Source organism: Emys orbicularis, chromosome 7 (assembly GCF_028017835.1).
Source record: "Emys orbicularis isolate rEmyOrb1 chromosome 7, rEmyOrb1.hap1, whole genome shotgun sequence".
NCBI classification, from domain to species: Eukaryota; Metazoa; Chordata; order Testudines; family Emydidae; genus Emys; species Emys orbicularis.
The window spans coordinates 71,275,332-71,298,337 of record NC_088689.1 but is presented as its reverse complement, the minus strand read 5'-3'; the positions used below and the strand labels follow the sequence as shown (position 1 = coordinate 71,298,337).

General features: G+C 46.6%; 1 protein-coding gene across 1 annotated transcript; it reads right to left on the bottom strand.

Moving 5' to 3' along the window:
* Positions 1-3,432: 3,432 nt before the first annotated feature.
* ANXA8L1 (annexin A8 like 1) lies at positions 3,433-22,681 on the bottom strand. The gene is made up of 13 exons (XM_065407728.1): positions 22,654-22,681; positions 20,577-20,623; positions 15,181-15,271; positions 14,814-14,908; positions 13,793-13,906; positions 11,470-11,560; positions 10,665-10,744; positions 9,980-10,039; positions 9,562-9,655; positions 7,175-7,270; positions 6,902-6,960; positions 5,828-5,950; positions 3,433-3,492 (listed from the first exon to the last, which is right to left on the bottom strand). Exons 1-13 carry the CDS (start codon positions 22,679-22,681, stop codon positions 3,433-3,435), a joined length of 1,038 nt encoding a protein of 345 aa, XP_065263800.1.
* Between the last annotated feature and the right edge of the window lie 325 nt (positions 22,682-23,006).

Here is a 23,006-nt window from a genome sequence, read left to right as displayed (position 1 = left end):
GCAGGAGCAAGGCCTGAATTTTAAGCCCTGCAGCTAGAGAGCACCACATTTGCTTAAACTGGCCCTGTCCATTCTTCCTTCCTGACTGCAGCTGTTGTGCAGTGCTTTGGTTTAAAGTGACAGAGTACAAAGGTTATAATTTTAGGGCTAGATTATTGTGCCTTTAGTCACAACCCCTGAGCGAGGGATGGTGCATAAGCTGCCGTAGCAGGGGTGGGGAGGGTCTGTTGCTCAGACTCCTCTCTCTGATTGCCCCTTGCTCCACTAACAATGTTGCTGGCTTATACCAGGGACAAATTAGGACAGGCACTGAGTGGCCAGCAAGCAGGGGGGGCTGAAGCCAAGACTCCACTCATTCTCCACCCCATCCTGCTGAGGAGGGACCGTGCATGCCCAGTACCTGCTTACCCCTCTGCAGTCGGACCCCAGTTCCAGGAAGCCAGTGCAAAGCATGGGGGGAGTTCTCACTCCCCTGTCCTGCAGAGGTGTGTAGTTCAAGCCCTCCTCCTGATTTGGCACCAGCAGCCGGGGAAGATGAGATTGTCCTTGCTTTGCTTACTTTAATGGAGTGAATACATTGAGCAGTCCAGGAGTGGAGCACGGCTGGGACCGCTGGCGCTGATCCCAGCTGGAGCACAGAGGTGTGGGTCAGACAGACGTGACCCCGACAGTGCACATGGCCATTGGAAAAGATTCCCGGTCACACAAATGGGAAGACATGAGCTGCTCAGTGCCAGTTGCACAACCGTGATCTTGTGCTGGTAAGAGGCCCCCAGCCCCTGCTTGTTTATCAGCAGGGGAAAGTGCCTCTGGTGGAACAGCCCCATTCACCTGCATCAGGCAAGCCTGGCATTGTTGCAGGGCCCTGTTCTCTTTTGTCTGGTTCTTTGTCTCTCCCCCGCTTGGCAGAATACCACAGGGCATGAACCCCGACAGCACAGTCTGACCTACACTGCTTTGCCCTACACCTCAGAAGAAATTCTCCTGAGCATATCACAGAACTCTACAGAGAGGAGTTAGGTCCCACAGCACCAATAAGTGTAATTACCTCCCTTGAACAAATGGGGAAACTGAGGCCAGCGCCACAACATGGGTCACAACATGAGTCAGTGGCAAAGTGAGGACTAGAGCACAGGGCTCTTGGTCTAACAACCTCCTTCCCCCGCCTCTGACCTCTAGACCAGGAGAACAGAGTAGAAGCAATGGGTTACCAACTGCTATATAGCACTGCACAGCTAATGGCAGAGTTGTGTAACGTCGTCACTTCCCCGTTGCCAGGTGGTAGGAAAAGTTTCACATTGAGAGGCCTATGAGGGCTGGGTAACATTTCTGCATCCACAACCCCTCTAGATTTTTCCATTCATTCCCCTGAAAGCAAGCCCTGACTTTTAATCCCTGCCAGCTGGCAAACCCCTCGGGCATTCCCATGACACAAAGAGTGAACACAAACCCACGGATCTCCTGCCACAGTGCTTCCCCGAGGAAGGGAAATATCTGAGGAAGAGAGACATGTTGCTGCAGCTGCAGGGGGGCTGGCAGGTCATGAGGTCCTTCCCTGCCCCCCACCCGACAGGTTGAAACACCTGTGTGATTGCTCCTGCTCACACTCCAATGGTGCGTAGTGTGGATTGCGAGTCACATGGAGCCCACACAGCTTGGAGGTGGTGCTGAGCTTCCTGGGGAAGTGGGGTGTCACCCTGGCTGGGAGCACATCCCCTTATCCTCCTGACTCTCCTCCCACTTGTAAAGCTAGATGGAAACCTTACAATGAAGAAACCAATCTAGGGAGATTGTGTTGATTCATTGCAGTTCATGTGACTTACCTGAACATCTTCAAGCACAACCACCTTGGGGATGTCAGGGCGGGGGAAGTGTCATGTGTCAGGATGGTATCATCAAAGGCTCCTAAGCGAGTTGGGGGCCCAGCTTAAGGGGATCTAGGCCTCTTTGAACACCCCATCCTAAATGCACATTTCCTTGTTAATTTCAGGCGCGCAAAAAAAGGGAGACTGGCTTCCGCAGGCAGATTCCTCTGCCCTATCAGAAAAATCACCAGTTTGCACATAATGGCTTTTGGTAATTACACATTAATTTGCCTGCTCGGAACAAGGAAGGAGCCGCGGGGTGAACTGCTGGTCAGAGGAGAACAGAGTTTGCAGGAACATTTGATCTTGTTCTCCCTGTGCCACTGTCTGGCTCCTGAGCCAGATTTTGTGCTCTCGGTCACAGCAGAGTAAAGGCAGAAAAACTTCACTGAGATAAATGGAGTGATTCTGTACCTGGGAGCAGAATGAGGCTCACTAAGCCCAGAATGTGGCTAAACATGTGTGTTCACAGAAAACAACATATTGGGCCCAATTCTCAACTCACACTAGTTTGCTGTAACTCCATTGTCTTCAGCTGAGTTATCCCAGCTTCCACTGGTGTCAGGAAGAGGGGAATCAACTCCATTGGTTTTGTAACTATGCATTCAGCACCCACCCGCTCCTGCACCCCTTATTCCTGGGAGCAGTCCCGCTGAAACCTTAGAGCCTCCTCCTGCAAATAAAGGCTGTGAGACCCAGCCCCCTAGGGTTGAATTCTCAAAGCCAATCTCTGATGCCCCCTTGCAGGTTTGGGATTCACTCTGAGTCCAATCCTGCAAGAGCTAATGGGTGGATTATGCCTGATCCTGTCCTATTGAAGGCAGTGGGATTACTGCATGTTTGGCAGCATGCATGATCATGGCCCGAGCATCCACACACCCACTTGAAGTCCAGGGGAGTGAAGGGCTCCCAGTAGAAGAGAAGGGAAGCTAAAGCATTAGAACACTAATGGTAAGATCTCTAAAGGTGCCTAGGGAACATTGGTTTTTATGGATATAGGGCTTGAGCTGGGCAGAAAATGGGGCCCCCGACCTGTGAGTATTTGAGAATTTGAAAATTTTCCCATCCCGAATGAGAACAAAGTTGAAATCTCAAAAATGTTCATGAAGCGACAAAGTGGGGGGAAATGGTTCAGGTCAATTGCAGCCTTCCAAGATGTTTCATTTTGATTTTAAACCTGTTTTTAGTATAAATTTACCCCAATTTCAAAACAAAAAAAGCAATTTCAAGTCAAAACACCAGAACTTTTGTTTTGAAAGTGTCAAAATGGGATGTTTTGATAACTTTGAAATTAAAAAATAATTGAGTTGAAATGGACACTGTTTTGTGAACAGTTTCAATTTTGACAAATTGGCATTTTCCTGGGAAAAAATGTTTTGTTGAAAAATTCCTGACCAGCTCTTTATTGGGTACCCAGATCACATAGATTCCTTTAAAAATCTTAGCCTCTAAGCAGATTTTCCATTTTCTATTTATTCAGTGCTAGGGATTTTCTAGACATCCATTCCCAGACACTTCGTTTTCCGTGCCTCCATTTCAACATCTTGCCTTTTCCCTTCAGATTTCTTCATTTATCACTGCCACAGAGATTCAGCAAGGCTGTCTTGTAATCACCACTCGTGTCCTCCTGACAGAGGGAAGAACAAAAACAGAATGGAACGTGGAGGACCATGCTAGCATTCTAGCTCCATAGGGGATAAACTCACATCTGACAAGGGCTTTGAGAAAGACAGACTCCATTGACTTCAATGGATTTATTCCTGATTTACACCCCATTGTAAGTGAGAGGAGAAACAGACCTAATAGGTTTTCCCCTCAGTGTAATATATTGAGCCCAATTCTCCTCTCACTTATACTGGTTTGCAACCAATCAGGACGAACTCCACTAAGTCAATGGAGTAACTCAGAAGTAAAAAATCATGTTAATGAAAAGTAGACTCAAGCCCGTTGTACTCAAGGTTCAAACTGCCTGAGCATTTACGCACCATTCTCCCCACTCACTGGCAGAGAAAGGGTGGAGCACTTAGTTGTGAAGCATCAAATTTGTATCATCGCCACTGCAAATCCCAAAGGGGCATAGAACATTGCTGCTTACAGATCAAGGGCCTACAGAGCATCCTTAAAATGGTCTGACTGGCTGCTCAATCTACATCCATCACTGATTATCACATTGCACCACTGAGGTTTTAGTGCCCCCGTGATCGCTGGCAGTGTAGAATTCTTCCTTGGTCAATGTGCTTCGTAAGTCAAGTTTTTAGGAAACAGACAAATCTCTCAGTCTCTGTCGAGGGGAGTGTTAACGAGAGAGTGATGAGATGCTCATTTCATCCTCTCTGGGTATTTTGGGGGACCTACTGCAACGTCTCAGCAGGAATTATTATTCAGTCAGGACTCTCGACGACCGATCATTAATCAACATGACAGATACTGACAATGTAGATTAGAAGAAGGGACCTTAATTACAGAAAGATTTCCCAGGGGACTGCTCGGGGGGGCCTCTGTGCTATTTGCACAGGGGAAGGGAACAAACCATAATGATAGAATGGGAGAACGCTGGGATTTGTAGAATGGGGCTTTTTACTAGGGATGAGCAACCAGCTTGGAAACCAAAAGAATCCAACTCCAAAGCATTCGGTGGGTGGATGGGGGGTTGGAAAATGTTCAGTTTCTAGACCTGTCACACACAGTATATGGGCCAGATCCCCAGTTAGTGTAAATCACCATAGCCATTTTTCCTCCAGTCCACCCAGAAGGCCTCTGGACAATGCAAGGGTCTCTCCTCCAGCCCAAAGAACGCTCTAGAGTGGAAAGGAAACAGGCAGGGACCAGCATCTGGTGTTTATTGTTTTATATGATCTGTGCCCTCTTGTGCTTTACATGATTAAGGAGAAGAGCGTCAATGCATTAGACTCTGTGCAAAGTGTGCATTCACAGCTGCTGCGTGCCCCTGAGTGAGTTAAGCCAAACACCTTTGGGGTGGCGTTCTGGGACAGGGCGTGTTTAAACACATTGGAGTCTGAAGAGTCACCGTTGTGCCCAGGGGCGAGGAACGGGACAGCCGGTTCCAGCTCCCCACAGGAGGTGCCAGAGAGAGGATCTGTGTTCCAAGAGTGTGCCTAGGGAACCCAGCATTGGGGCAATGGTTGGACTCTGTTTAGGCTCCAGGGACTTAAAAGTCTGGGCAATCCAGAACCTGGCATTCCCTTTGCTGCAGCCCTAGGGAGCGGCTGGACGGGGCGCTCGCTAGGATCTATGACAGAGCGACATGGCTGTAATCCCCCTGGAGGAGTTGGTCCAAGAGATTTCCATGCCTCTTGGCTCTGCATGGGAGAGGACAGGCAGAAAGCTCTGCCTGCAACATTTCTGACCAATCCAAACAGGGCCACGGTCCTCTGCAAAACCCCGCCCTTGGCGCCATCCCCTGGCTGCAAAACCCCAGAGATTAAATGGGTGACTGTTTTGCCCCTGCTGGCTCCAAACTGCTCTGCTAGGCCAGCTGGTGGTGTTCAGCTTGACAGAGGAACTAGGGCCGAATGGGCAATGTGTGCTGAAGCACACGGGGCTGGGAAGGGAGCTAGGACAGCGGACAGCAGCTGCGTTCAACCACAGTGCTTCAGCTGGCTGAGCTCAAAGCATGTGGGAGCAGAGCTTGCTTGGTGCAGAGCCTATGGCAGTAGAGCCAGCTTCCATCAGCAGCTAGTCTGAGCACAAGTCCTATCACCTGCAGGTCACATTCCATGACTCACCTGCTCAGGCAGGTGTTTCCCTAATGGACGAGGAGGGATCCCCAATTCCCTCTGAAGTTTGACGCTTTTCGGAGGACTTATGGAGGGGAGAGTCACAATCTTACTGGGGGGTAGTCCTTCACCCAGAACACTTATGACAGCACCCAGACACCATGGTGATGGATGTACCAGAAAGGCATGTCAGTGATTCATAACAACAACAAAACTGCTGCTTACCAGAATCATGGTGGAGAGGGATTTGCCTGCGATCTTTAGGAACTCAGCCTTGATGAGATTTAAGTCAATTTCACTCCTGGAAACGATGACCCTTATGAGGGTCCCATCACAAGTGCCTGCCCCCTGCAATGACACATTTATCACTTTGGCAGTGCCACCAGGTATTAGTATGATCTCATTTTCTCTCTTTTTGGGGATGGGGGTGGGGAGAAGAGAAGGCAGATTTAGTGTTTGCAAGTTGGTCCAAGATGGAAGAGACCAGGTTTCAGATGCTGCTGGGATTGAATTTAGCACATCTCTGCCTCTCACCCTGGTGGCCCACTATTCATGTCACAAAACCCATCCTGCAGTTTGGTGTGACTGCCAATCTTTGTGCATGAAAAATTCAGGAGCCAAAGACCTGCAGGGTTGCAAGCATGAACGGAGGTTTATTGGTGCATACAGCACAGCTAAGCATGATAGCTTTACAGAGCATCTGCCCAGGGCTCCAGCCAATCTGTTTAGTCCTTTACCCTTATGAAGATGAGGGTAGCAAAACACTTGGGGGAAGCCTCTCTCATTTGTAGTCTTCCACTGAGGGGGACTGCATAGGCCCCACATTTCTTTGTTACATCTATGATCAGTGGGCTAAAGAGCCCCATTAGCACTGACACATTCAGCCTCAAAGGCTTCAGGGATTTTCATGTACTTCCCCCTAGACTTCTTTTGTTTGTTTTAATGTCACTGAGAAAAATGCATCCTAAAAACCAGCAAACGTATTGGTACCAGAACAATTTAACCACCACTAGGGGCAAAACCCAGCCCGAATTTATACCGAGTGCAAATCCGATGACCTCCGAGGGGGTTGCACTTATGCAGCTGAGGGCGGAACTGGACTCCTTGTGCCAGTCTCAACTCCACAGAAGCAAGTTCCTTCAGGACTTCAACCCTACATGTCCCTCTTCTTCCAAAGGGGCCAGGCCTGACTCTGCTCTCATTTGCACCAGTTTTACCCCACTGCCCCTTCAGTGCTTCAGACTGAAGTGAGAGGAGAAGCAGGCCCGCTCTGAACAGCCTGTGCTATAACAGTCTTACCTTCAAGGCATGGTACAGCCGCTCTGCAAAGTAACTGTGGATGTTCCTCGTGCATTTCACTAGACACAGGAGAAGGTTCAGTTAGTGCTCAGGATCAGTCTAACCCAGGGACAGCAGATGATAGTAATTCAACTCCCTATCGCCTTCTCTAAACCGTCCCATGGGATCATGGCAGCTAAGAAGTGCCCCGGTATTATGGGATGGATGTGCTTAGCCCACTATTGCAGTAGAAGAGAAGCGTAGACAAGAGTAAGGGTGTCCTGTGTCCCTTACCAATAGCCAGCATGGCGTCTTCTAGCGAGCCATGGGTTTCACTCTGGATGCTGTCTTCTAGGCTTTTACTGGCGAGCTTCTGGTATTCATCAAAGACTGTGGGAAACAACAAACGAAGGACTTTTAAATCCAGGCCAAACAATTCCCCAGGCATTTTGTGCCTTCTTTCCACTGGTTGCGCTTCTGAGGGGCCTGACCCAAAGCCCATAGAAGTGAATGGCCTGATTCCCATTGACTTCTGTGACTTTAGATCAGGTCCAAAAATGCTGGCACCACATAAACCCAAGTAAGTATCCGCATGTGCATATGATGGGTAAGAATGCACAAAGATGGGCACTGGTATACGTAATTACTGGCTTGCATTTGGAAATACAGGTTTGCTCATTGCATGTTCATTTGGAAATCTGGCCCTTAATCCCTATCTTTGGCTATTGATCTAAATCAGGTTCCAGAGGGATATGCATGGCTCTAGCATTCAGTTTTGTGTTTGCTGCTGTCACTGGCTCAGGGAGCCGAAGGAACACTGAACTAACACAGGATCTGGGTTGCTCGTGGATGGGGAAAAACACCAGGGGAAGCTCGGAACTTGTTGTTTTCCTCCATGCAAAAAGAAACAAACCATTAAGTGAGAAAACCATAAGCAAAAATATAGAGGTAAATTCCAAGATCTTTGGGTTTACTCAGATTCCTGCAGAAAGTTCATGTTCAACTACATGTATGAAGATTTGTTTTCTCTCTATGTAGAATGTAGACACTGCAGGTGCGGAATTATTAAGCCTCAAGTTTGATTCCTAGACCTGCATACAGAGCTAGTCATTAAAGAAGAGCTGTGTATTAGGGAAGTCATGGAATCTCCTTCACTGGGGGTTTTCAAAACAAGGCTGGGTAGCCATCTGTCTTGGATGGTTGAGACACAACAAATCCTGCATCTTGGCAGGGATTAGACTAGATGACCCTTACAGTCCCTCCTAACCCTATGATTCTATGTAAAACAGTGAGCTTCAAATTTAAACCTCAACAGCGTTCAAGCTTATCTCCTCTAACCTCAGTGCTTAGATACTACAGTGAAAGATACTAACAGATTGGAAATGACCTTCTCAGCTCAGGCCTATATCAGAAATAAGTTGAGCTGGAACAGAGTTGAAATAAACTGAATTTTAAATGGATACCATTACTCAGCTCTCAGAGAAGTAGGGGGAAATCAGGGAAAAGCTGCTTCTTGCAAAAGGCCAAACCAAACCCATATTGTTTTTACTGTGACATTAATACTTATATGAATGATTGATAGAGGTTTAATGTTCTTTAATATGACCTTAAAAAGTAACATAAGTGCAAAGTGTGCATGTGAATCATGATGCATTTAATTAGGTGAGTGGATCTCAAACTATTTACCCTCCAGCCCTTCTTTGATCAATGATTTGATTTTTTTTTTAACTCATGATTTTTGGGGATCTGCCTCATGATTTTTGATCTCTCGAGGTCAGCAATACTGAACGGATTCTGTGAGGTTATAACTGGAAATGTAAGAGGGAGTTGGCCTCAGATTCCTAGCAAGAGGCCACAGAAGCCAAGTTCAGGTTCACCTGCTGTAGGCACATGGTCCAACTTTGCACCGGGTGACTGGCCTATTATGAACCTGGGCACAACAGCCAATGTAACAAAGCCTGTTTGGCTGAACAGTCTGTGGTCACTGGCAGCTCTACGCTGCTCAGGGAACGGTCTGAAGTCTTATTTCCCTCTGTCACTAATACCTATCATGTTCTTAGGAGCATGGTGCAGAGATTCCACCTGAGTGTTTTGTGATTCTTCAACATAGAACAATGCCACAGGTATGAACAGCATGTTGTAATGCATTTTAGAAAGTGACACACTCTCTCTCTGGTGTGATATCTTTTATTGGACCAACTTCTGTTGGTGGAGGGGACAAGCTTTTGAGTGTCACCGAGCTCTTCCTCGGGTCTGGAGAAGGTGACAAGGGTGATTACCATCTCCAGACCTGAGGAAGAACTCCATGAAACTCAAAAACTTGTGCCTTCCACCAGAAGTTGGTCCAATGAAAGATATTACCTTGCCCACCTGGTCTCTCTCTCCAGCCATCTTTGTCTAACACACCAGTCTCTATGGTACCTGAATCTTCAGTAAATGGACTGATTTGCAGATGTGTTGAGTGCTCAGATCGCCCACCAAAGCAAATGGGAGCTTCTGGATGCTCAACACCTCTGAAAAAAAGTCAGGGCATGTATTTAGGTGCTTAAATGTGGATTTAGCTGCCTAACTTTGGGCATCCCGGTTGGCCTGGGCTGGCCTCGCCTCTGCTTTCTGTGGGGGATGCTTTCTCATTTTGGAAGCCGTTGCCGTGCATGGGAATGCATCCCCCTGCTCTGTACCTCTCAGCAAGTGGGTGGCACTCCTGGTGCACAGGATGGTGATAAATTGGATCTCGTCAGTGCCCCGTATCTTCTCCCCAGCAGCGTAAAGAGCCTGTGATTGAAACACATCAGTTACAGCTCCCAGTGACATTGGAGGCATGGATCTCACAGAGGAGGGGCTCATGCGGCTTGGTGCAAAGCAGCATTTCCGCTCCCGCTGGATGTGTGCTGGGGCACTGCTTGTGCTGCTTGGACAACCGATTCTACAGTGCCACTTGCTGCCAGGCGAGCTAGACCTTTCACACCACAACCTCTGCCTTTGTTTAAACTGGGACAGTAACGAATTGTTACAGCAGGGTGAGTAATTCCATTCCCTACCAGGTCACACCATAAGAATCAGTGTTATGGTAAAGGACCGGTCACTTTATAGAAATACCTGTGCGTCCTGAAGCACCATCGCTGAATCCACATAGCATCTTGGATCATCCCTCTCACCCTAGGAGGGTACAATGGAAACACGGTTATTTGTTTTCCTACAGTGCTGCCCATATGAGGATCTCAAAGCACTTTACAGACGGATTAATTCATCTTCCCAGCCCTTCATCCCTGCAAGGTAGGAAGCCATATTGTTACATACAATACAAGAGAAAAATCCTGGTTGGTGAGACCATTCATATGATGAGAAGCCAATCTGTTGCTATTGGTTAACTCAGGTCAATAATTCTGATGCGTGGAGATGCTCTCTGAAGATTGTGGGGCAGGATATGGAAAGGGGGCACAATGCAATTGGGGTACATCACTTCTGAAACTAGCTGGACAGCAATGCCCTGGTTGCTGTACAGGAATGGATGGTGTATAGGATAGTGCCCCCAGTGGCTGAGTTGACAGAAGCAGCTTTGGAGGCTAACTACTAGTGCCTAAAGGAACTCTCGACTCTGCGTCAGCTTTTAAAGCAGAGATCTAGATCGGGGGTCTCTCTGTGTGGGTGATTTATCTAGTAACTCTGATGGCTACCTGCAGCAGGTGGGCTTGCAATAAAAGGCCTGTACTCACTGCTAACCCCAATTGGAAGAAGGGAAGATGAAGAGTCCTGGCTCCCCATTTTTTCATCACAACCTTACCTGAAGGAGGCAAACCAATATCCGCTCGAAGTAGCCACTTGTGTCCGATTTGATGTCCTCTTCCAGGTTAGAACCATATTCTGCAAGGCAAAGAGGACCAAGAAGAGGCGGGGGTGACGTGTGCTCACTGAAAGGCACAGTGAATGACTGAGGTGTCACCATGCCTTCCAGAGACAAATGAATGCTTGGCAGGCCCCAAGAAGGTAACCTGAGGGAAACACATGGCTGTGAGCAGCTCACTTAGTCCCAACTCAGGAAGGTGCGTCAGCAGGGTGTCTAATTTTAAGTACATCAGTAGTTCCATGAAGTCAAGGGGCCAAGCGCATGCTCAAAAGCCAAGCATGTATTTAATTAAGTACCTTATGGAATCCGGGCCTTATTTTCTGAAACCCTCTCTCAAGGCCAAATGCTGCCCTGGAGCCTTGAGGGACTGAAGGACGGGCATGGACATAAATTTGACAGATTCCCAACTGGGGCATGTCCCAGTAAAGCGAAAACCGGTGAACAAATAATGCTCCATAGACAGGAAGATTCCATTACACCAACATTGGTTTGCTTGCTATCCACATGAACTAAACCCATGACACCTTTGAGGTTTGCCTGTTACTAGATGGGACATTTAAAGATGGGATTTTTTCAGAAGCAGCCAGCGTTGGCCCAACTCCCATTGACTCCATTAGGAAGTCAACACTCAGCTCTTTTAAAGATCCTGCCTTACTACACAAAATGTTAGCAGTTAATTCAATTTGCACAAAACCCCCTTGCAGTGCTTCCATCACACACAGTGTAGCAAAAGCTGCTTTACCTTCTTTGTAAGCTTTGATTATTTCTTTAATTTGCACTTTTGTCCGTGATGCCAGGATCTCTATAATGACACCTTCACTTGTTCCTAGACCCTTTAAGAGGAAAAGAATAAAAAGACTGGGAGAAAATATTTTGCCATGCAATTAAAGCTATCTTTAGAAAAGTAGGCCTCAAGTGTCTGAGGGTTGTCATAGGCTCTGTGCCGAGCTGTGATAAATTGTCACTGTGAAACCAGGAACCACACGCAACTTGTTCGGTTTCAGTACAGATTTGTTTGCTAAGGCTCACCCCTCCTCTGAGTAATCCTAGAGCTGAGGTTGATTTTATGGGGCTCTGCCCAGGTACAATGCATTCATCAAGGCTTTCGATGACAAGTGGCATAAGAAGGGTGTGAGGAGAGTGATGCAATCAAATCTATCCACCTACATACAATTTTCATAAACTGCTCTTCACTGGTAATTTTGCAAATTGTTAGAAGTAGAGAAATAAAGTCCCACATCACAACCTTGGGATGCAAACATCCCATACCAACCTCTTCTGACCTGGAAGAAGACATTATCCTATCCTGCCCTTCCAGTCATCATCACTGGCTGATTTCTTATGGGCTTCATGTCAGAGGTTAGGGATTTGAAAGAGGAGAGGGGAGTAGTCTTATGCATTGGTCCAAGGAGGGCATCCCATGCACAAAGGACAGGCTGGGAGGAGGTGCAGGGATGTTGGTGTTAGAAACTGATGAATGAGCGGCTGATGATGGCCTCTCTTGCAGAGCAGATTTGATGAGTAGGCTTCAGTAGACAACAGGGGACAAGCAGGGAGGGGATGTGTTGTGAGTCCCAAGCAGACTGCGAAGAATTACAAAGGGATCTCGCAAAACTGGGTGACTTGGCAACAAAATGGCAGATGAAATTCAGTGTGGATAAATCTAAAGTAATGCACATTGGAAAACACAATCTTAACTATACATATACAATGATGGGGTCCAAATTAGCTGTTACCACTCAAGAAAGAGATCTTGGAATCATTGTGGATAGTTCTCTGAAAACATCCACTCAATGTGCAGCAGCAGTCAAAAAAGCAAACAGAATATTGGGAATCATTAAGAAAGGGATAGATAATAAGACAGCAAATACCACATTGCATCTATATAAATCCATGGTATGCCCATATCTTGAATACTGCATGCAGATGTGGTCACCTCATCTCAAAAAGAGATATATTGGAATTGGAAAAGGTTCAGAAAAGGGCAACAGAAATTATTAGGGGTATGGAACGGCTTCCATATGAGGAGAGATTAATAAGACTGGGACTTTTCAGCTTAGAAAAGAGACTACTAAGGGGGGAATATGATAATCATGACTGGTGTGGAGAAAGTAAATAAGGAAGTGTTATTTACTCCTTCTCAAAACACAAGAACTAGTGGTCACCAAATGAAATTAATAGGCAGCAGGATTAAAACAAACAAAATAAAGTATTTTTTCACACAATACACAGTCAGCGGATGTTGTGAAGGCCAAGACTATAACAGGGTTCAAAAAAGAACTGTATAAGTTCATAGAAGATAGGTCCATCAATGGCTACTAGCCAGGACAGACAGGGATGGTGCCCCTAGCCTCTGTTTGCCAGAAGCTGGGAATGGGTGACAGGGGATGGATCACTTGATGTTTCCCTGCTCTGTTCATTCCCTCTGGGGCACCTGGCATTGGCCAGCGTTGGAAGACAGGATACTGGGCTAGATGGAACTTTGTGTGACCCAGTATATCCATTCTTATGTGATGGGCCTGGAAGGGGATGACAAGGACTTTGAACTTGAGCCATTGGAGGGATTCAAAGAATGTGGTGATGTGGTCATTGATGGTGAGGATGATGATGTTAGCAGCTGTGTTTTGTGGGGACCTGACATTGTTGGGAAGGCCCGAGAGAGAAGGAGATTATGGTTGTCAAGACAGCAGAGGAGGGCGTAGATGAGAGCCGTGGCTGTCTGGACAGAAAGAAGCGGATCTTTGGAATTTTATAGAGCAAGAAGTGGCAATAAACCAGAGATCTGTAATTTTCAGCAATCATTCTTCACCAGAAATAAGGAGTTTTACACAGTTCTGCAGTTGGCCTCAAGTCAAAGGCATAAATAATATTTTACAGGGTGCCCTTTCCACCAAAGACGTACTGTAATAGCGTATCCAACCAAATATTTGCTATAAACATTGGCCTCTGAGAAACGATACCGTGGAAAGGGTTCATCCAGTTCAGTTACTAAGCACTTGTATTAGCACAGGAAATTAGCACAGTGTTCCTGCTACAACTTAATAATCAGCATGTCATTGATTTACCTTCAGGGCATCATGTAATTCCTTGGCATCGTATTTGAATGGTGGGTACATAAGGGCTACGATGAGCCTCTCAAACTTGCCACTCAGTTCAGACTTCAAGCTGGCAATAAGATCCTGTTAAACACGAAAGATCTAATTAAGGGAAGAGTGCATCCAATGCTCACTGCATTGCATGTCACTTTCCCTGAATCTCCATTTGTAACCCTCATGAGCTACAGCAATAAAGCTGATGCACAGTGTCATGCTGATTGGTTTATTATAAAAGCACCTATGGGCTGATCAGGAGGCCACCCTTATGAGTGGATTCTGTCTAGGTATTTCTGTAGTGCCCCCGCCAATAGCTGCAATATCTGGGCACTTCACAAACATTCTAGAATTCATCCCAAAAAACCCTTCCACAAACCCAAACCCTTGAAATTTCCCATAGGGAAGCTTGTGGCTTTCCAACCGGCTCTGCTCTTCATGCACACATGCTCTGGCCAGCCCAGGCCTGGTAATAAATCAGGGGACTGGTGTTGGACAAGAAATCTGGATGCTGCAGAACATCATGGCCATTAATTATACTGCATATCTGCAGTAGATAGAACCTTTGGTCCCAAGAACACAGGCCTCCATTAAGAAGGTAGACTTGCACTGATGTAGTAGTGTCAGTGCCCGTCACCTCTGTACCCTTCCATAAAATACCTAGAGAGAGACAAGGTGAGTGAGGGAATATTTTATTGGACCAGCTTCTGTTGGTGAGAGAGAAGAGGTCTGTGCAAGCTTGGAAGCTAGTCCCTGTTGCTAACAGAAGTTGGTCCAATAAAAGATATTACCACTCCCACCTTGTCTCTCTAATATCCTGGGACGAACATGGCTACAACACCAGTGCCAATAGACCAATGGGTGACACAAACACGCAACATCTGACATTCCATCCAGCAGAGGGCAGTGCTCCCATGGTCTCTGACACCTCCCTTTCCAAGAAAAGCATCATGCAGTGCAAAGAGAAAGTTTATCAGACGTCCTTTCTCTGGATAACCTTTCCAAACTGTTCCTTGAATGATCTGGCAATCTGTTGACGCTGTGCATTACTCCTTTTGGTGAGGACGTCGATTATAGCCTGTTCGTCTGTCCCTGGAAACGAACAATGATAGGATGTAAACACACTGTGCAGGAGAATAAGGCAAGACATGTCTAAAACTCCCAAGGGTATTACCCATCCGACCTTCCCAAACTCACTGCCCTGACAATGAAGGAATTTAGGCACATTTTGGAGCAGCTTGGATTCTGAATCCCCGCGTGATGGCATAAACAGCTGTAGTTTTCTGTAGGGAATTGTGCTAATGCTATAACTGAAGTGTAGAATGTTTTAAATACATAGCTGGTAATAGATAGAGTCAACTCACCCAGTCCTTTCATGGCTTTATACAAAACTTGGGCATCAGGTGTGGGGTCAAAGCTCAGGGTGCCTCTCACTGAGCTGCCATCTTCATCACGCTGTAAGAAAAGGCAACTATGTATTCCATGTGAAATTAGTTTGATAGGGCTCAGTCCAGGTCCCCGTGGACCTAGAGCACAAATTACACTATTGCAATAGGTGCTCATTAACTCCTTAATGGCAGTCCCAGCAGAAAGACCTGACTATTGAAACTGGACTTTCCTGTTGCCTGGAAAGATGGTATCTTGTAATGTTCACATCATATACGCGCACAAGTTAGATAAACACACAAAATACTCTTGCTGGAAAGGCTGCAATGTAACACAACTTTATTTCTTAGAATCCAGAACGATAACACACAAGAACCCCAAACAGAAAGAAATAAAGCAGGCTGCTCCCTAAAACAGCGGCACAACTCACCCCACCTTCTTCTAGGTTGCCTTTCTGCAGACTGGCTCTGCAAGCCCCAGATCACAAGCTTCCCTACCGAGCCCCTAGCCTGCAAGCAGGACTTGGAAACCCTTCAATCTTAAAGTGATAGCTTGCCATTTTAAACACAGTTTTCCAGGCACCACGTAAATCATGAGCAGGGTTGAGTATTTGTGTGTGATACTATACCTCTGCTATAACCAGAGTGTTATCATGCAGGATAGTTTTATACATAACTTCATCTGTTCCATGGCATATCCCTGTTGAAAACATGGGCTTTTCTGTGCCACAGCTTTACTTGGCTGGCTCCTGACTGAGGTGGAGTTGGGTGTGACTTGCTTCACAGGGTGTGGCATCCCAAAGGAGTGCTACAGGCCATGCAAGAGGAACCAGTGTATTTTGCAAGGGCGGATGAAACTGGAGAAGTTCAGGTTTAGCAAATTTGAGCCAGAATCTCTTTCCTTCATGCACAGCCTGGGGTCCTGGCTTAGAGGGGGTCTCTGGGCAAGCCACAGGGAAATGGCCAGCCCTCTCCTCCCTGTACTGTTTATTAAGTGGTAGCATTTTAACACATCCCAACCTTGTGATGCAAACATCCCAAACCCAGCCTTGCAGCGTAGGGTTCACCTAATGGAGCTAGTTGGGGACAGGTTTCGATTTACCCACCAACTCCAGATAATTTGGGGCCTTAGGCCTTGTCTACATGGGAAAGATTTTTGATGTAAACTAAAAGTGTGAATTTACACCAATACAGTTGTTCTGGTATTACCCCCTGGTGGACAGCTTTATTCCAGTATAAGAAGGCCTTTTCAGGTTAGTTTATGTTGCTTGGGAAAGGGTTGAAGCTAAACCTGAAAGAGGCATTCATGCCAGACTAGGAGTCCATATGGGATAGCCATTTCAATATAACTGGCGAAGCTTGCCCACATAGACGACCCCAAAGTCTCCAATCAGCTGGACTCAGGTCTAGGAGACTGCTTTTGTGAAAGCAACATGTCATATCTTGCTAGACTTTCAGACCATCTGCCTCCAAGCCTATCCCGAACCTTACAAGGGAAGTCAGCAGTCTTCTTTGACTAGTCAGATGCATTTATTTGTATTCTTTTTCTCCATGAGAGGCAATTGCCAACCTTGGACTCAGTTTTCCAATGCAGAGCTAATGGAACCAATAGTCACCCCTACTCGGCTTTTGTTAGCGCTATCTGCCGGGTAGGAGACTGGGAACCATGCCCATAGTAACGCTAGGGCGGAGCTGCATGCTAGTGACCTTGCAAAATCTCACGGGAAACCAGGCATGCAAGTCCTGGAGGAATCTTTCTCAAGCTCTTCTACCTGGCAAGGCTCACTTGGAGATGGCCGTGGGCTGGAAGGATGTGGGCAGCAGAGGGATTGTGTGTGGGAAGAACTTGGACTGCTTGGTAACTCTCTAGGAAAAGAGGTGTGGAGGCCGCACCAGTGGTAATAGCAGAAGGGATTCATACTTAAGCAGGAACCACAGGGTGAAATACTATGACTCATGTCATGCAGGAGGAGGTCGGACTCACTAGATGATCATAATGGTCCCTTCGGGCCTTATTCTCTATGAAACGAAGGTTCCTGCCGGCTGACTACATTTGCCTGAAAGCAGCTGTTGGGGTGGCCTAGCTCTATGCAGAAGAAACGAAGGAAAACATCTGTGTGGATGGAAAGTTGTCTGCATACATCCATGCTACTGTATCTAGCTCCCTTTGAGACACAGCCTAGGACTGGAAGCAGTTGGAATAGTGAGAGTTACTTGCATAGTTTTCCTTGTATGTGAAGCTTGGTTCCTTCTATATTAGGGGCCAAGGGGGTTCCTCTATCTAGATTTAGTTAACTGGGGTTAGGTTTACTTAGCCCATAGTTTGAATATTAGGTTTATTGCTGTTTCTCTGTCTTTATTTATCCTCGTCCTCATACCTACATCAACCCCCCCATGGGCACCCAAAGTTAGCTGCCCTGCTAAACATCTTCCTCCCTGTTGTTGATTGCATTGTCTCCCCAGTCCTCCCACTCACACTTCTCCACTGCATGAAATTCAAATTCATTGTCCTCCTTTTCACAGCCCTCCGGAGCCATGCGAAGGGCCAGATCCTCAAGTGAGGTGCTGCCACTGTGTGCTATACTTCTGGTGGAAGGTGGCAGTCCGGCTGGCATTCCTGACCCTGGAAGGATCACCGCACCATTGCTTATAATCAACATCAAGACTCCCATGCCCCTTGCTCCTTGCTACTAGCAGAGGGGATGTGGACAAAGAAAGGAGGCAAGATTGGGATGCCCCACTATTGGCTGCAGCTTCAGTCCCTGCAGGCTGTTAGCAGCCTGGGTGTGAGTTAGAGCAGCCTGGGGAGTGATCCAGGTTGGTGCACCGTGACTCCGAGATTGGGGGAGTGCAAAGGAGAGTTTTAATTTATAGGGGTTTTGTGGCAAGGCAGACAAATTTAAATGATCCTTTTTAAAAAAAATCCCAATCAGGGATTTGAGTCAGTTCTGGCTAGAAGGAATCATGCATGACTCACAACCACCCAGGTCCTCTATTTGTGTTCTCTGGCTGTCATAGCCTTGGGAGAGAGAAAGGTGTGGCCATATCAGGTTAGGACAAGAATCTGTCTGAGACACATTTGGCTTTCTGTTTCCAGGTGACTCCACATAGCTAGTTGACTGAAATGAGTCAATGCATGAGTAACTGCCATAATGAGCAAGACCATTAGACAGGCAAGCAGAGGAATCTACTCCACCTGACATGCTCCTAATTTAGGCTTTTTTACTTGTGACCATCTCTAGTTACAATTTTCCAAATTGAAAAGTGGCGTTTTGTCCAAAAACCTAAGTTTTCCATGGGAAAATGTGGGTTTTGCCTGGATTTTTTTTTAATGGAAAGTTTCTAAAAAAAAAAAAACATTTTGTATTTTGAATTGAAATTTTCAACTCTGTTTTTCAAAAACTAAAAGAAAATTCAAACTTTGCTCCCCTCCCCCACTTTTTTATTGATTAGAAAGAACAATCTCCTGGGCTCTGGAGTGGTCATGGTTCCGTGCTTTGCTTCCTCTTTCCACTCTCATTTTTCAAAGTGCCTCCAACTTTGGAAGAGTGACAGAGCAGCAAAATTAAAAATAAATTAAAAAAAAAAAAAAAAAGGGAAAAAAAAGGAAAAAGTCATGCCCCCCTCCACCCATTATTCATCTTCTTGGACCCGGTGGTGAAAGGGGGGAAAGGAATGCTGGCGTTTCAAAAGTTTCATGGAGAAAAATGAGGGGGGCAAAATGAGAAAACATTAAAAAAAACCCACCGAAAATTGTTGCATTTGAACCCCGCAAAATGGAAACAAATTTGAAATTTTTCCATGAAATGATTTGTCCATTTTCCAACCAACTCTACCAGGAACAATCACAGTCAAAAACCAGAGCAAATGTTTTGTCCACTTGAAGTAGAATCCTGGCCCTCACTGTTCTCCATATTTTATACTGGATAGAGTAAAAGCACCAGGAGATACATGATCTGAGGTGTACACTGATCTGTATCACATGAGAACCATAGAGCCCAACTACTGGGCAATACAGAGAGGAGGAGGCCTTGGGACAAAACAGTTAACGGAAGACAGCTTAACAAACCCCATAAGGATAATGACTGTTTGGCGCTGGTGTTTGGAACACGGCTGGCCATTGCTGGGTGGAGAACTGGACCACCATTCTGTGGAGGATTTTGAGATTTCAGAATCTGGTTTCATTCCAGTTTGGAACAAAAGCCAAAGCTCTGAAGTTCTCTGCAGAAGGGAATTATTCTCTGCCCAGCTCTGGGGCAGTTTGCCTGATGGGCTGCCCTAGAGCCAAAGACCCTGGAAGCTGCAAGAACCTAGCCATGTGCCTTAGAGTGTCGGAGCTGGATCTCCCTGGCTCCCCATTAGCCTGCCAGGTGGGCTCTGGAGGAGCTGGATGGCTCAGCTGGCAGGAAGCCAGATAGGCTTCCAACGGAACAAATGAAAATGTGTCATCACAATGTTTCTGACCCACTCTACTGCGTACAGGGCTCCTGGTAACTCTGGTGGCTGGTAGGTGACTGGTCAGGAAGGAAACTCTTTCCCAGTTCCCAGCACACCATCATCATGTAGGTCTCTTCTTTATCTCCAGCTCTTGGTAAATCAATACAAAGTCACAGAGTGGAATCCTGAACCTACTGAAGGTAACAGGAATTTTGCCATTAATTTCAGTGGGGCCTAGATTACACACACTATCAGTTGCTGCCCTCCGTACTTTGACTTTAGGTACAGAATGGGTCTGCCTCAGTGAAAGCCATTCAGCCATTGGACCAGATTTGAAACGTACATTTTCAAAGTAATGTGAACTTTAAAGGAACATTGTGGTCTTGGCTCCCCATTGAGTCTAGCTCCCTGAACTGATATTCAAAACCCTCCATGGCAATGGCATAGCTACTTGAGACCACATCTCCTTCCAGGACCAGGGCCTACCACCGCAGCTGGAGCAATCAGCCTGGTAGCCAATCGAGAGGTTGATGACAATGGGAGGTTGAATGTTTGCAGGAGCTGGACCTAGACTATGTAACTCATTCCCACAAGGGAGAAGACAGACCAAATTGTTCACAGCTCTCAGAACTAAATGCAGAATTTACTTCCTCAGCTTAGCTGTCCTTCAGTAAATTCTCCACCCACCTAACCCCTCTCATAAGCTAACAGCCAATAAAAGTGCTAGCCTGTTGCTTAAAAACCATCAAACATATTTAACAAATTCCTCAATCAAACACATGCACACAGAGTGATCATGCAGCAGGTGTGGTCAGTTTGTAAGTGGAAGGATTTTACTCTGTCTCTACACATAGAATTTATATATTGTCTGAGGCATGACAATATGCCTCTAAAATCATGTACAGAGAGTTTCACACTCCAGTATTTTCTCTACTTACCCAGCCCTTCCACCACGCCATGGTACACTTGGAAGCAATTCTTTTTCCTGTAAATAAAGGAAGTTACATGTTAGATCTTTTGAAAGTTAAAGTTCTTGAGCACATGTGAACTGGAAAGACAAAAAAGTTTCCTGCAAACTCACCACTAGAAAATAAGAAAAAATAATTATTCTGCTCTCTGGAGGTCTATTCACACTGACCGCTGCAGGGTCTAACTGGCACCTCTGCTCCAAAAATGTACACATGTGCGCCTTCCTTTTCTATAAACCCCACAAGGCAACACCCTAAAGACATGGTTCAACCGGTTTTTGTACATATGATCTCTCTGGCAGAGATGCGGTTGCTTAGTAACAGGACTTCCCTGGTTAAGAGCCTCACATTCAAACTTGGTTGACTAAAGTTGGAATTTCCCTTTCTGATTTTTACAACGTGCCTGCCTTAGCGCCAGGGGCTTGTGCAACATGGAAATTACAGCCAGATAATGTCAAGCTACCAGTGTGGCCCAGAGGACCCTACAACACTCAGATCAATTGCTCTCTAATTATGAAAGGACTCTCTCTACATGTACCCTAACGAAATAAGACACTAATGCCCTCAGCTAATCCCCACCCAGTGCCCCATCCCTCCCAGCAAAGCCTAGGAGAAAAAAAGGAGCCCTACAGCTTTCACCGAAGCTCACTATGTTGAGGCTGTGAAGACTCAGGAGGGAAGGGTGTTCCAGAGCCACGTGTGGAGAAGGCACTGTGAGACGCACCCTCTCTGTCGTAGCAAGGTCTGGGAAATCAAGCGCCTCTGACAATCACAGCAGCACCAGAATGATGTGAGGTGGGAAGTGGTCTGTTAGCCAGGCCCAAAGCAACTAGATGTAGCCCAGTGGAGATTCCATTTCTATCACCTACTCTCAGGGTGATGGACCCATGAGCCCTCTCCCCCCCACACTAAAGCTGGCCAAACAGGGCCGCTTTGGGGCTTTTCCGAATCCTTCGGTGGGATACACAGACCTGGTTATGTGTGCCTTCCTGGGGGGAGCGGGAGGGGGAGGGAATCAGCCCATCCTGAGCAAGATGGATACAAGTGTAATGGGCCCACGGCTCTCAAAATGCCAGGCAGCCCAATGAAAATCAGGGACTGGACTACTATGAACTGTAAGGCCCCTCTAGTGAGGGACTGGCTGCTCCTCCCAGCCCTCCCACTCGCACAGCCTAGGCCAACTTGACTTAGGCAGACCAGCCCAACCTGGAGAGACCAATCTACGCTTTAGACCCTGTTCCCCTTCAGAGACTGTGCCCAGGCACCGTGTGCTCAAGTCACCCTGGGGGAATTACAGTTATTGCAAGGCTTTGGAAAACAGATTGTAAGGGAGTGGTTCCTCCCACGCCCCAGAGCAGTGCCCAGCTTTCCGGGGTCAATAACTGTCTCAGTAACATTCCTTTCTGGAGAGCAACATCCACACCCTGAGTTAGCGAATAACGCTGCCAGCTGCAGCTCCACCCCTCACATTGTTTCCCCATGATGATCAGAGGATCACGCAGAAGTTTCCAGAGTCTGGCCTATTGTGCAAGCCGTCCCAGATTGTCGGGGGTCTCTGGAGTTCTGGGCCACCCCTGGGGTTAGCTCTGTGCTCAGGTTTTCTCAGTTCTGCTGTCAGGACTACCAAAGGTTTGGGGTTGTGGTGTTTAAACTCTGTGCTGATTTCCTCACTGGCAGCTTTGGGGAATTCAAGAATGACTGACAAGAGTTTGCTCAAACTTCAACAGATTTAAAATATATTTTTAAAAGGCGGGGCCTCAGGAGAGGAAGGTGCTAAGGCTGCTTTAAGAGACCTTTGCCCTCTCAAATTTAGGGCTGCTCTGTTTGACCTGGTCCAGCCTGCTACAATCTGAAGGATACCAAGGCCAGTGAAGAATCACTAGGGTGTAGGGACAGCACAGTCATGCCCCCTTCCACCAACCACATCCCCTATACCAGCAGGTAGCCCTAAATGCCCATTTAGCCATCTGGCTGCATGGGAAGATGTGACCCCACATGTCATTCATTTAAAACAAACACACCACATTTTTAAACAAAATTTCCTTACCTCTGATATTAAGAGCACCTGAGATCATCGGGTGGAGTAGCTGTCGTTGTTATGTAAGGATGTGGGTGTGTCTGCGCAAAATAATGGGGGATTTAGCCTGCAGAAAGCAGAACGGACAGTGCTGGTTGTAGCTTGCAGAAGGCTGTCATTGCTGCTATGTTTTAAAATTTTCAGTTGTAATGATTTTTTTAAACTCAGATTACAGTACCTCCGTTCCACCATCCATGCTGTTCACTTCCCTGCTGGCTTTTGTGCATTTTTCACAGTGAAGAATTTCATGGCCTATCTCTAGTTACTCACTTTCCTGCTCTCCTGGGCTACTGCAACAGGCTAGTCAGACACTGCTGTGTTAG

Excerpts from the sequence above, each read along its gene's own strand:
- ANXA8L1 (XM_065407728.1), bottom strand. The coding sequence starts at position 22,681 with ATGATCTCAGGTGCTCTTAATATCAGAG. Across the intron at positions 13,907-14,813 it reads TCAAGGAACAGTTTGGAAAG|GATCTTATTGCCAGCTTGAA; the intron begins GTTATCCAGAGA and ends CGTGTTTAACAG. Across the intron at positions 3,493-5,827 it reads CCCTCTCCACCATGATTCTG|GAGGACACGAGTGGTGATTA; the intron begins GTAAGCAGCAGT and ends TCCCTCTGTCAG.